The sequence below is a fragment of the Papio anubis genome, chromosome 10 (assembly GCF_008728515.1).
Source record: "Papio anubis isolate 15944 chromosome 10, Panubis1.0, whole genome shotgun sequence".
Lineage (NCBI taxonomy): Eukaryota > Metazoa > Chordata > Mammalia > Primates > Cercopithecidae > Papio > Papio anubis.
Window position 1 is genome coordinate 52,689,306 of NC_044985.1, and position 13,970 is coordinate 52,703,275.

At 37.2% G+C, this 13,970-nt stretch overlaps 1 protein-coding gene across 2 annotated transcripts in view; it reads right to left on the minus strand.

Moving 5' to 3' along the window:
- The window catches only part of ABCB11 (ATP binding cassette subfamily B member 11), a 112,652-nt gene that overhangs the window by 39,638 nt on the left and 59,044 nt on the right, over positions 1 to 13,970 (minus strand). For both annotated transcript variants that reach the window (XM_009182379.4, XM_009182381.2), the window contains 6 exons: positions 12,959 to 13,084; positions 10,814 to 11,017; positions 9,007 to 9,177; positions 8,311 to 8,512; positions 7,387 to 7,456; positions 2,838 to 2,940 (listed from right to left, as the gene is read on the minus strand). In XM_009182379.4, coding sequence (XP_009180643.2) covers positions 2,838 to 2,940; positions 7,387 to 7,456; positions 8,311 to 8,512; positions 9,007 to 9,177; positions 10,814 to 11,017; positions 12,959 to 13,084 — 876 coding nt within the window. The remainder of the gene's footprint in view (positions 1 to 2,837; positions 2,941 to 7,386; positions 7,457 to 8,310; positions 8,513 to 9,006; positions 9,178 to 10,813; positions 11,018 to 12,958; positions 13,085 to 13,970) is intronic.

Genomic DNA, 13,970 nt, shown 5'->3' on the forward strand with positions numbered 1-13,970 from the left:
AGATTTGATGATAAAAAGTGGTAACTATGACAAAGGAGCAGAGATTTTTCAGATGAACTAATACTGAGAGCCATTTTTATGGGTCCCATCTCTGTCTTATCTTAACCAATGCCCAAATCCTATCTTATAAGTTATCTGTGATGCAGTTATGGGTGTCTAATATTTGATCCTGACTTGATCTCATACATGTTCTGCCTTGTGTTTTAGTTTCACTGAAAGAGATGCCTAAATATTAGAGACTAAAACCTTTAGCCTGTGGGTTTCCCTAATCCTAAACTTAATGTTGTCAACATTGTAACTAACATCTGACCCCATTTACAGCTAAGAGTACTGCTTGGAGAGCAAGGATAAATGGGTATAGTCTCATCTCTGTCACCAATTAACCATGAGCCTTTGGGTGAAAGCACAGACTTCTCAGGAAACGGTTCTAAGTTTTAGAGTCAATACTCCACAAGACCACAAGGTGGAGATAACTCCTTTGTGTAAATTGACCTTTAACACCGTAAGAGTATTTTCCAATCTGCAGAAGGTAAGGTTAGGTCTTTTCCAGCAACATGAGAAATAGAAAGGATTTCACCAATGCTTGGGCTTGTGGAATTGAGTTAAGTATTAAAATACTTTAAAATACCAAAACAGAGCAACATTTTACTCTATAATGTTACTTGAGATTAGAAATTTCATGTCACATTTTATTAACCCCTTTCCATTATTTTCTTTTCAAAAATCATTAATTTTTTAAACCTGAAGTACTAATAAAATTATTGTACAAACCAGTGGTATTAATATGAGAACTTTTCCCCTTGGAGCTTTAGTATAATCACATTGGCTCCCCTATCATTTTTCTCTCTCTTCTTCCTTTCTATCTCCCTTAACTAGAGAGAAAATAAAGTCACATCTTTTAAAACGTATGCTGGTCTACATATAATTGAGTTTAATTGTTCTATTCTAAATATATAATGCTGACTAGTAGAACATAATATGAAACATTTTAATCACTGTAAAACTAGCCCATATATTTGATTTAGATTTCCTTTTAGTTAAATAGTTCCCTCCTGAATTGTTCCTGCATCAAGAGAACTCTATGGGAATCTGATCTCCAGATGTCCAGGGAATCTGATGATCCCCTACACCTATGCTAGGTCCTCTACCAGCTTGAAAAACAACAATGAAAAAGTCAGATTTTCCTCCCCTCCCTCCCTTCTTTCCATCCTTTTACTTTTACTTTTATTGTCAAGTATTTACCCAGAAACTAGAAAAAATTAAAAGGCAAAAATTAAATATGATTGGTATTACTGTGGTTCAATAGAAATGTCAACGTAGTGTTTGGTTCTTTCTCCCCTGAAGCTCTATTAAACTCCTGTTCTTATATAATACATCTTATAGTTATTTGGGGCAGCACCATGGACTCAATGAAGTAGCTATTTCTAGAACTGGAAGAGCAGTTGAGTCTTTAGTGGCAGGATGCAGTAAGAAACTATGCTTGCTAAATGTGTGTTCTCTCACTGTGCTTCATCCTGCTGCTCCTGAGAAAACGTGTTCTATGGAATTTATTTAAAGCGTCTGTTAGAAATTGAGACCCCTGTTTATTCAATATTAATACATTAAAAACAAAAGAGAACCCCATCATTCCCTTGTCATTTTCATAAGGTCATAAAGAGTATGCTACTTTATTCCAAATTTGTCCATTGTGAACCAATGTTTGTAATGACTGCCTAGTGGATTCATGTGTTGGAATTTTATTTAAGACAATTTGAAATTACATCATGCATAATGGATGTGCTTGTAATTAAAAAATTCTCTGACTTATTTGCTTTGATAAGTCTTGCAGTTGGGGTTTTATTTTACTGCAGACAATTTTTCATTCTAGTTTTTAAAATCTCCTGATGCCTTACTAAGTGCAAGGCACTGGGTTAGGTGACCAAGTTGATTCAGACACAAATAAGATGTATCACTCACTTTAAGAGGCTTATAATTTAGAAAGGGGATAAGTCAGCATGACTTTGATTAAGGCTCAATAAGAAAATTGCCATGAAAATTTTCTAATGAAGGGTGGTAGGGGAATGAATGTGAGAGTATCAGGGCTGAAACATAACGTGCAGTAATGAAGAAAGGCTTGGAGGAGAATAGGTGGGCTCTTTATGTGAAAATTAGACAATGTCTACAAGAGCAGAACACTTGTATCCTTAGGAAGAAATTGTATATTGCTATACATGTTGTTTCCCCTCCTAGATCTTTAATTTTATGGTACTTTGAATTATGTTAAAATTGATAGCATTAATTTAAATGTATCTTAAAACCATTATAAAATTGTATGAAATCAACAAATGTCTGTGAAACCTAATTGGCTTCCATTAATTCAAATATTTTGATAACTTGTAATAAGGGCCAGCCTATTCAAATACCTTTGTTGATCAAGATAGTTTTGCCAAAATTATTGTAATTTAAGAAAGAAATTTTAAAATTTGAGAAAAAAAAGTTTTCAGGTATTCTTAACTTTTATAAAAGGATTTCTACATATGAGCAAATAATCTGCTAAGTACCTATAATTTACACATTCTGTGTTTGTTAGAATAGTTTGTCTAAGACTCTTAATTAACCCTTAGAAGTCCAGTTTTCATTACCTTGTATTCTTAAAAGTAATCAATTAACTAATCTGCACTAAAAATATTGTCTAAAATTTAGAGTTTTCATTAGGTCTTAATGTTCTGTCTTTTAGTCTGACTTGAAACACTGCTAGGTATATACCTAGAAAACTCATATTCTCAGGCTTAAAGGGCACCCAACAGTCCCCAGGAGAGACTTCTTCCATTTCCCCCCATGAGCAGTTGGTGCCTGACCTTTCTGTCTTCTTCATAAGTAGACTTATGATCTACAACAGCTAATGGAGGTTCGTGCACCAGGTAAGAAAGCTGAGACTTGGAGCGTTGCCGGATGGAAGCTCTGTAAACAAACAGAAAGATAAAACAGTGTAGACTGTGGCCAGATTGGAGCAGGATCAACTGGTGTCCAAGTTTACATCTCATATGTCAAATAAATAGAAATGTTTGGTAGGTCACATGGTAACCAGGAAAGGGAGCCTGCAGGTTAGGTTTGACAGAGCTGTTCTTATGGTAGAGCTAATCAGGTTGATTGCTCTGGGCCCTAATATCTTGCAAGCATTGGACCCAGATTCAGAGTGCAGTCAGGGAGGGAGAAAGAGAAACGGAGCAAAGTTGTCCTACCAGTTCATCAAAAAACCACCTAAGGCTCAAATACTTTCTAAACCCTGGTTCTGCTAATTGCTGCCTTTGCAACAGTCCATTTCCTTTACCTTCCTCTGGCTTAGATTGTGGTCTTGATCTCTCTCTCTCATACCTGATGTGTTCACTTTAGCACGGCTACAAATGATATGTGGAAACAGGGCCTCTGAAGAGATTTTCTCCAGGCTATGTACTACCCCTAGAGATGCATGAATGAGTATCTTGTTGAAATATAATTTAGCTCAATGTGTTCATTCATATATTCATTAATTCAACAGAAGCTTATTGGGCATCTACAACACACAAACAAAGGCCAAGTGATGTCGGGGACACAAAGACTAGCCAATGACAGATGTCTCCTTCAAAAAGTTTGAATCTTATAGAAGAGGTCTGTACCACACCCTGATGTAAAGAAGAATGTAGTAAGTGCTATTAGGCAGGTTTGAATAAAGAGTATGGAAAGTCAAATGAAAAAGAAATGTATGGCAGGTGTTACCAAGGCAAGATTCATGGATGAGATGGCTCAGGTAGGATTTGGTGATTTGCAGACTATAGAAAAGAGCATTTCTGATTGAGAGAACAGTACAAACAGAATCATGGAGACAGGGGAGGACAGGCTTGCTTGCTGAATATACTGAGTACATGATAAGCATGGGAAGTGATTGGTTCAGGCTCCACCCTTCTCTTCCCTCCCCCAGACTCCTGGGAAGGAGGCCCCCCTTCTCCTCTACGTTAACCTTAACGTATTTAATGCTGGGAGTTGTTGACAATTATGTTGAGACCTTCAAAAAAAGAAGTTTCCTGAAAAATGAAGCCAATGGTGAAATAGTCGAGCTAAGAAAGGAAGAGAGAGAAACTGGTATCTATCTTGGATGTATCACTGAAGCTCTAGCCTTGCCTGAAGCCAAAGCATCTTTGGAATATTTAGTTATGTGAGCTGATTCTTTCTCTCTAAAGGTAAAGCCAGGTTGGGTTAGGTTTTCAGTCATTTGTAAACAGTCTTAATGACTAAGAGGCAATGCTGAAGACTGTGTTTTAGAAAGAATCACCTAAAGTAAATGGTGTGAAGAGAGAGATGTGAGTGATGAGGAGACCTGCATCAACTGTTTTAGTGCCCTGTAGATGAATCCATTCACATATCTTCCTCTAGCATTTTGTATCCAAGTGATATTAGACCAAAACAAATACCAAGGTGGTGCCTGCCTACTATATGCTCACCCAGCCTTCTAGAGAAGGCAGTAATACATCAACTGAGTTACTCCAATTTGTTCCCATTTCATGTTAACAGCACTGCCATCCTCTTAGTCACCCAGGTTCAACACCATGCAATTACCTCAAGCCCTCCCTCTTCCTTGCTCTTGCACATTCAGAGTCTTGCCAAGTCTCATTATGACCAGGCATTAAACACTCCTCAACGCTACTTCCTGCCACCAAACCGGCTTCTGGGACACCTCCAGAGACTCCCTCCCACCTAGCCTGAAACTCCACAGCAATGAAGTTATTTCTTCCAGTTAGGCAACAGAGGTCAGGATGTCTTCCTCAGAAGGTATGCAGAATAGGCTTACGTCTGCAGGTGAGAACAAGGTGCATGATAGGAGGAGACTTAAGGTCAAGGACCTAAAAAGCAAATGCACAGCAATGGACTCCAAGGTAGGAGTTTGTGGAGGAGGAGAGGCCATCAACATATGACTGACTACCTTCCAGTTCTGAGTATGGGAAGACCTATATCCTTTACCCCTTGGATATCTACTTTATATTTCTTAAGTATCTCTCTTTCACCATTCTCCAGATCATTCATGCTGTCTAGCCTAGGCTCTCATGAGGCCATGGGCAGTGCATGTGCTAGGCAGGTTTACCTCTCTCATCTACTAGAAACACCATCCCTTTTGAGAAACTGACAACATCTGTCCCTCCCCTTCTCTGAAGCTGTGTACCACTTCTCACTGTAAATAAAAACAACTAACTTGGGGGAATACTCTTTCTCAACATTATTATTTAGGAAATTTGTGGCTGTTTTCTATTAAATTGTTCTTGAATCTAAAATATATTGCTGAAAAGGAACTTAGCCATCAGATAAAACTGGAACCAAAGAAACAAGATACATATTAGCACTTCATTTAGTCATCTTTTAACGACGACAAAAGAAATCTGTCAGCATATACAATGAGATATTTTAACAGACTTTCATACTCAAATATACAAATCTTTCTCTGCAGAAGGTTAATAGCTACTTTCTGTGTGTATATTGTATTTCTGGATTTCTCATCCTAATCACCAAAATGTAGCATTTGTGAGAAATTATACTCAAATTAATGTTCATATTTAAATGGTTATCTAGTCCTAATAATAAACTGCAAATAAACTACTTAGCATGGGTAGAATTTTGTTCATCTGAAGAGTTAAGAAAATATTTATTTTCTTGTTGGCCTGATCATAAGAAACATCTCCACTTTGCAACCTTTAACCTACCGACCGAAAGAGATGCCTAGTCATTCTCTGTGTTTAAGAAGTTAGTTGATATTTTTGGGTTGTGATTATAATGACTTCAATGATTTAAATTTAGTATTCCAATCAGAAAAGCATGACTAAACTTACTATCAGGTGCCTATAACATTGTTTTATACCTTTTACATGACAGAGTAATGTGAAGCTATTGCTTTGTTGTTTGCCAAATTCAATAAATTCAATCAAACTAACATTTCTTAAAATTTGTTTGAATAGCCGGGCGCGGTGGCTCAAGCCTGTAATCCCAGCACTTTGGGAGGCCGAGACGGGCGGATCACGAGGTCAGGAGATCGAGACCATCCTGACTAACACGGTGAAACCCCGTCTCTACTAAAAAATACGAAAACTTAGCCGGGCGAGGTGGCGGGCGCCTGTAGTCCCAGCTACTCGGGAGGCTGAGGCAGGAGAATGGCGTAAACCCGGGAGGTGGAGCTTGCAGTGAGCTGAGATCCGGCCACTGCATTGAGACTCCGTCTCAAAAAAAAAAAAAAAAAAAAAAAAAATTTGTTTGAATAAACTTGTTCTCAACAAGAAAGGAAAACCCAAGTCTGAAAATTCAAATTGATAAGGAAAAGATATACTAGGGCCTGAAGTATTTATCTACATCTGAAAATAAATACACTACTTTTTGTGAGCTATTCTTTGAATATTTAAATGAATAAATCTGTGTTTGAACTACTTGGAATTGTTAGCTGAATGTTTTATTTTAAGGCTTTTTAATGATTTTTCAATAAATAATTATCCATCTTGAATGTGCAAGTCCTATCTCTGAGACTTTGCACAGCCTTGCATTAAATGTCCTAGAAATGGAAAGGGCAATTGTAGAGAGATTGCTGCCATCTCATTGCCTATTAAAAATCTTCTGACTTAAGAAAAAAAACAAAAAACAAAACAAAAAAAACCCAAAAAACCTTGTGTAACGGTTATAAATATAGACAAACACTCCTGGGCAGAATTCTTCTTAATACAGACTTTTAACATTAGAGGAACAGTTTTATTGAAACTCTTAAACCAGGATGAAAGACTAAAGTGTATAGCCTCACTAATAGCATACTCCAAAAATATATTTTGAAAGTAAACAGCTTTATATTGATCCAGAGAAAAATAAATAGCTCTTATTTAGGAAAATTCTTTTTAAATGCTAAAAAATTACATTTCTTATTTCATCTTGTTAAGGAATGATTTGACTTCAGATGGGTTACTCTGGGAGCAGAAGTGTTTGTAATTCAATTGTCCCTCAGTAGATTAAAGAATGGAGCTAAAGGTATGAATTTGACCTTCATATAAGACAGTGTTTCATACCACAGTTAGCTTGGAGCTGAGAAACACTAAACACCGATTTTTTTTAAAAAAAAAAGAAGTCCCCTTTCTAAGCTCAATACACAACATTTTAACCATGAAGCATCTCCATTGTAACCCTTATCCCCAATAAGATGAGAAGTTAAACAAAAAAAACCATGAATTGGTGACAGAAATGTCAACAGAGCAACCAAGGATCATTTGCATGTTTATATTTGACAAGACCTGGCAGTCTACTCAGAGTTTCCTTGTTGTACCTGAGATATTCTCTGAGGATTATGACTACAGAGGACTCCTAAGAATATTTGGAAACCTTGAAATCTGCCCCATGACTTGAACTTACCTTAAACTATCCTGGTAGCTCCCTCTGCTAAAGGTCCTCGCAAGCATGTCATCTTCAGTTGCATCTTTTCCTACTCAACACAGCATGAGCAATTCTTTAGTACATATAATGAACAGAACCATACCTAAGTAGAATTCTTTACTATGTTTGCTTAGAATATAATTACTATGTCTAATGCCAAAACATTCTGTTAACTTTTTGGCAATAAATAAAACTCGGGACTTGTCCTGCAGATTCTAACATAAAATTTCAAAATACTCAGCAAGACTGAGTCATTTAAACCATACAATAGCTTGTTACCTCTACAGAAATAGGTATTTTTTAGCATAAATCATAAAAAGTTTAAGAGAAGTTCATCAGAAGTAGCAAAAAAAAAATGATAGAAACACTGAACTTTTCAAAAGTCTGTTCAGAATAATCCTCATATGTTAAATGTGTATAGTAGTTACACCTAATGGAGTGAAATGGTAGAGAAAGTTTAGAGTGGTTGGTTAATTTAGACTGCGGTAACCACCAAGTCTGAAAATTCAGACTGATAAAAAAGAACATGCACTAGAACCTGAAGTATCTATCTACATTTGAAAATAAGTATTACACTTTCTCGTCATTGATTAATTCACTCAGCCAATAAGCATGAGGCTTCTACTGTGTGCGGAACACACTCTAGGAAGCCTCTTCCATTTGCACAGGCTAAACAACAAAAAAAGAGGGGATAAAATTGAAAGTTAGAAGACCTTGGTTTTAGTGCTATAACTTGATTAGATAGCTTAGCTTCCTGAGCTTCAGTTGTTTCCTTTACCATCTATATAATGCCTGCCAGGGTTGTTGGGAGAACAGTGTGCATTGAAATACATAGAAAACCATAAAGCACTATAGACATTAACTATTTAATATAACGTACAAGTATAGGGAAAAAGCACTTGCCCTTTATGTCCTCTTCATTAAGGGCTTGATTTCCCTGACTTTGCAAAGTCACTAGAGTGAAGTAAACACCTTTCCTTTCCAATAAGTCTTCATGGGTGCCTCTTTCCACTGCAGCGCCATGTTCAAAACCAATGATAGTATCTGCAGCTTTGACCGTAGACAAGCGATGAGCCACTGAAATAATTGTGTGCCCATGCTGAATCTGTAAGAATGTGCAGTGCACCATTAAACAAAACTGTAAGACAGAGCTGACACTGACCTTCGGATCATTTCAGAATCCATAGGAAAGTTACATCCTTTGTTCCTGGGAATATTCTTAAACAGGCTGTGCAGACATTAGAAAAGGCCAGCACATTTTCTTGCAGCCATAAACCCCAACACACACTGGCCCTGTTGCTGCCATTAATCAACAGCTAAATTTTTTTTTTTTAGGTAATTTAAAAAATATCATAAGCTAATCTTCATAAGATTTAAACTTTTACATGTGTAGCTTTTGGAAACAAATTATAACTTTCTTCTGTTCAACTGTGAGGAAGATTGTAGTCAGCTAATATTTTCTAAACAATCAGACTAGATGCATGAACCCATGTAGTATCAACTACTCCCATCCCTCCCACCCCACAATGAGCTGCCTTTCCTGCAGCAGCACAAGCATTTCCACATGGACCTGTCAAATGGACTGAGACTTCCACAAACCTTACTCAGTGCTTCTTGCACCATGGCTTCACTCTCATTGTCCAGAGCTGAGGTGGCCATGTCCAATAGCAGAATCTTGGGATTTCGGATGAGGGCTCTGGCGATGGCTACCCTTTGTTTCTGGCCGCCACTCATCTGGCCTCCTCCTTCTCCAACAAGGGTGTCAAATTGCTAGATGGAAGGTGACACCAGTCATGAAGGGAAAAGAATTTGATGGCTTCTGACAGTGATCCACTACAATGTCCTTTCTATTATGGCTTTCTTCTCAAGCACAAATTTTCACTGCTGCGACTTCCACTGAAAGAAATTTCCCTTCCCCAGACAGGTTATTGTCTAATCAATGTTTACGTGTGAAATAAAAAAATTGATTTATGCTTTTATTCCAGGGTTTACTGGGCTATGTAAATGTTCCTCTTTAGTTCAACTTCAAATAAGATTTTTCAACCAAAATAAAAATTGGTCACGGTCCTAAATATCTATCTTAGAGGATTAAAGCACAGAGCAAGTCCTTGTCTCTTTTCTCTTGTTAGACGACACAGCAAAACATAATGCAAAGGCTGCTTTTGTATTATGAATAAAAGGTCAAACTAGTTTTATAAGGATTATCATTGACAGAAGATGGTTACTGATTCTCTCACAGGTCTAGCACAACATTGGAATCTAATAATTAGGTATTAACGGACAGACACTTATCTTGCTTATTACTAACCAACACGAATTGAGCCCCTACCGTGAATAAAGCATGGTGCTGAGCTTTTTACACATAACATCTCTTTTAGTTCTCATAGATACCTTATGAGGCAGGTGCTGCTATTTGCAACTGATGAATAAGGAAACACTGGGCCCAAAGAAATAAAGTAACTTGAGAAAGTTCATGAAGTCTATAAATAGAGAAGCTGGGATTGGTATCAAGGCAGTCTGATTCTCAAGCTTTATACTCTTCAACTACTAGGCTGTATCATAGCCACAGCTGCAATCCTATTCATAAAGAGAATTTAGAAAGCTGAAAGGGAAGTGTTCAAGATCACTGACTTTGAAGGCAGACCACCTCAGTATGAACCTTGTCTTTCCACTTACATGCTGTATAATCTTGAGCAAGCTCTTTGACCTCTTAGAACCTCAGTTTTCCATCTGTAGATGGAGATAATAATATTAGCTGCTTAACAGGGCTGTTGTGAGGATTTAATGAGTTAATAGATGTGAAGTGCTTAGAACAGTGCCTGGTGTGTAGTAAGAACCGTACACATGTTAACTCTTTACAATAACTCTTCTTTGACTTAGCAGACCATCGGTGGCGAAATCCATTTAAGTATAATGCTGAAGAGTTGGCTTTTGCAGTTGTTGTTGCTTAGAATGGAGATAGACAAAGAATAATTTTTGACACAATATTAGCTGCCTAAGCACAAGAAAATTATAAGAGTAGACATCATGAGATTATTGTGCAAGTTATTGCCACATGACGTTTAGCATCTGCTTAGACAAATGCTTAATAAAAGGAATAAGGACACTGTATCTATGTCAAAGGAGTTTTAAAAAAGATAGTTCCCCATTTTGGTAGATGTTTAATATATTACCAACAAAGGGGGCTTTTCAAAAGAAAACTTCCTTTTTTGATAGATTTGAACATATAAACAGTGTATTTTCAGATGAAAGGAAAAACTCATGGTACTTTTTCAGACATGAAGCTAAAACATGGCTTAAGAATTTAATTACTTGGGAATCATATGAAAAGAAATGTGTATAATTGTGCTACTTTTTTCCCTTCTATGACATCTTGGTTTCTCTCAGGAATGTACGGCTAGGGTACCTGTGGCAGGTCCATGATGAAGTTGTAGGCATTGGCCTCCTTGGCAGCTTGGACTATGTCTTCCATTGTTGCATCTTCTCTGCCATAGCGAATATTTTCTGCGATGGTGGTAGAAAACAGAACTGGCTCTTGCTCCACGATCCCAATCTGATCTCTAAGCCACTGAATGTTAAGAGAGCGAATGTCATGGCCATCCACGGTCACCTAGAGAGCATGGGCACAACATCACAACTTTGGGAACCTTTCAGGGTTCTGAATCATAATATTATGTCATACTTGACCAATGGGCAGAAAAAATAGAGGCCAATAAGATTCTAATGGAAACAATTCCTCTTGAAATGTGGTTCTTTATATAAGGATGATAATATATAATTGAAATCAAGTATAGCTGCAGAACAATTCATTGTAGAAACATAAATGATGTAAATAAAGGTCAGTTAATTTAACACCACTGGCCCAGGAATGGACAAATTTTTGATTCCAGTAAAGAGTAGAGTCGGCCGAGACGGGCGGATCACGAGGTCAGGAGATCGAGACCACCCTGGCTAACATGGTGAAACCCCGTCTCTACTAAAAATACAAAAACTAGCCCGAGGCGGTGGCGGGTGCTGTAGTCCCAGCCTCTCGGGAGGCTGAGGCAGGAGGAGCTAAGCGTGAACCCAGAGGCCGGAGCTTGCAGTGAGCAGAGATCAGCCACTGCACTCCAGCCTGGAAGTGACGAAGCGAGACTCCGTCTCAAAAAAAAAAAAAAAAAAAGAGTAGAGTCAGTTATTCACTATATTTTAAATATTTTTATATCTTTTGAGTTTTGATGAAAATGGACTCAAAAGATACAGTAAAAATAAACAATGATCCCTATCTTGTATATGTGGATTATAGTAAGTCTTATTTCTGGCCAGATTCATCAAATAACAGTTTGCTGTTAAAAAGCAAGTGAAACTATCAGTGGGAGCAAATAAAAATCACTATTAGTAAAAATGTAAAAATCTTACATCAAGAAACTATGATTTCTATATATCCAGAGTGCAGTTATGGTAGTATGTAGTGAAGACTACCCAATCAGAGATGAGATGTCTGTGAAAAACGAAAACTCTGTTATATTTGCCATGCCTGTGTAATATTATATGCATGATAGAGAACTCATTTTGTTGAAGCCATTAAATACACAGTTAAACGATTCCGTCTCAAGGCATCAAGGAGATGCTGACAAGAATGATTTTGAGACAGAGTGAAAAGAGCATGGGCTTTGGAACCAAACACACCTGGATTCAATCCTGACTTGGTCATTTACATGCTGAATGACCCTAGACAACTCTCCATCTCTCTGACTCTCTGCTTCCTTGTTTGTCAAATGGGCCTTTGTACCTTTGGGGGTCATTGTGACAATAAGTAATTATTTTAATAAAGTATCTGACACATAATATGTGATAAATAAATGGCAATTACTAATACTCATTTTTCTTAGTTTCTTAGGACGGCTATCTCTTAATTTCAAGTCCTGTTATTGTTCCTATATTTAGTGTTTGGAGAACTTAAGGACACAATAACATTTTTGTTATAATACAAAGAAAAAAGTGGAATAGATAGTTCACTGAAGAGGCATCAATAGCATTTTAAATGTACAGTTATTTATAGTCAAGCGATGGGGATACATTCTGAGAAATGAGTCCTCAGGCGGTTTCATCATTGGCGAACATCACAGTGTAGTTACACAAATTTAGATGGTGTATATATATATATATATATATATATTTCCAAATGTCCTAGCACTATTACTAAAATCAATCATTTCTCTTAACTGGATCTGCAATGCCATGAAGTGACATATGTCAGATTTCTATATATGGTCCATCATAATCTTACGGAACCACCATCATATATGAAATCCATCACTGATTGAAATGTTGTTATGCCACACCTGACTGTATCTGCACATTCAGTTACATTACACAGTGAATGGAATTGACTGGTTATTCACTGAACACTGGTACCATGTAGGGAGCGTGTCCCATCAATTCAGTAACAAATCATTAACTATGCATGCCAGCACAGTCTCAATGTATGCCACGCCTTTCTGTTTGATCAATATGCTGCCATTTGCCCTTTACTGTCCCATGTATTGAGGAGTTTCTGGAAGACACTCACCATTCCTTCACAGGGATCATAGAGTCGCTGAATGAGCTGCAGTGCTGTACTTTTTCCAGCTCCACTGGGTCCTACCAGAGCTGTCATTTCCCCTGGTTTAATGACCATGTTGAGGTTATTTAGAATCTGGAGAAGAAAGAAAAGAGCAAAGTTCAGATTGTCACTGTTTACCAAATCAAACATTTGGGCTACAAGTGCAGATGCTTTTTGTGGATACTCGGTGTCTGCGTGTGTGTTTACGTATGCCCCCAAAGCAATGTCCACTATAACCAGCAAAAGAAAACATTGGCAAGGGTGAGGTTTTGGCATTTAGCACATTACTTAATTATTTCACTGAGAGCCATGACCAAGAAAAGAAATGATGTACATTAACACAGGTGAAGTAAATAAGACATGTTAACTTTCGAAATTATGTTCCAAAATCTAATTTAAAATATTCCTGACATACTAGGATAAGGAGACTATGCCAATTAGTTAAAGAAAAAAAACCATTAAGTTAGAAATATAGTACTAATTTACTGATCATGGATTAACAGTAAGATAATTTGCAGATTTTAAGCCACCCTTCCTGTGTATGGTGTATGAACATACCATTTGAATAAACTTACTTAATAAATATTCATAGTGTGTTTGCTAGGTAGAGACTGAATGCTGGCTAGTAGGTCTTGCGAGGAAAGAATGAGAAGCTAATTCATAACTATCCGTCAAATATTTTCACCAATTAAGAGGTGATTTTTGTACTGATTATGGAAAGTGTGGCTTGGGGTCCTCTGTGTCACAAAATCTCACACCTTTCATTTCACACTAGGAGTCAAACTTGCAAATACATTTTCACTTATTAGTCTGTATCAGACTGTAAGCTCCCAGGGCAAGCAGGCATCAAATGTGCTTGTTTATTATTACAGGCCAGTACAATCTGGCACACAGAGGGTTAAAAACATACTTGTACTATGAATAAATACATATAGGTTTAAGTAAGGAGATTTTATTTTGCTATTAAAAGTAATGGCAA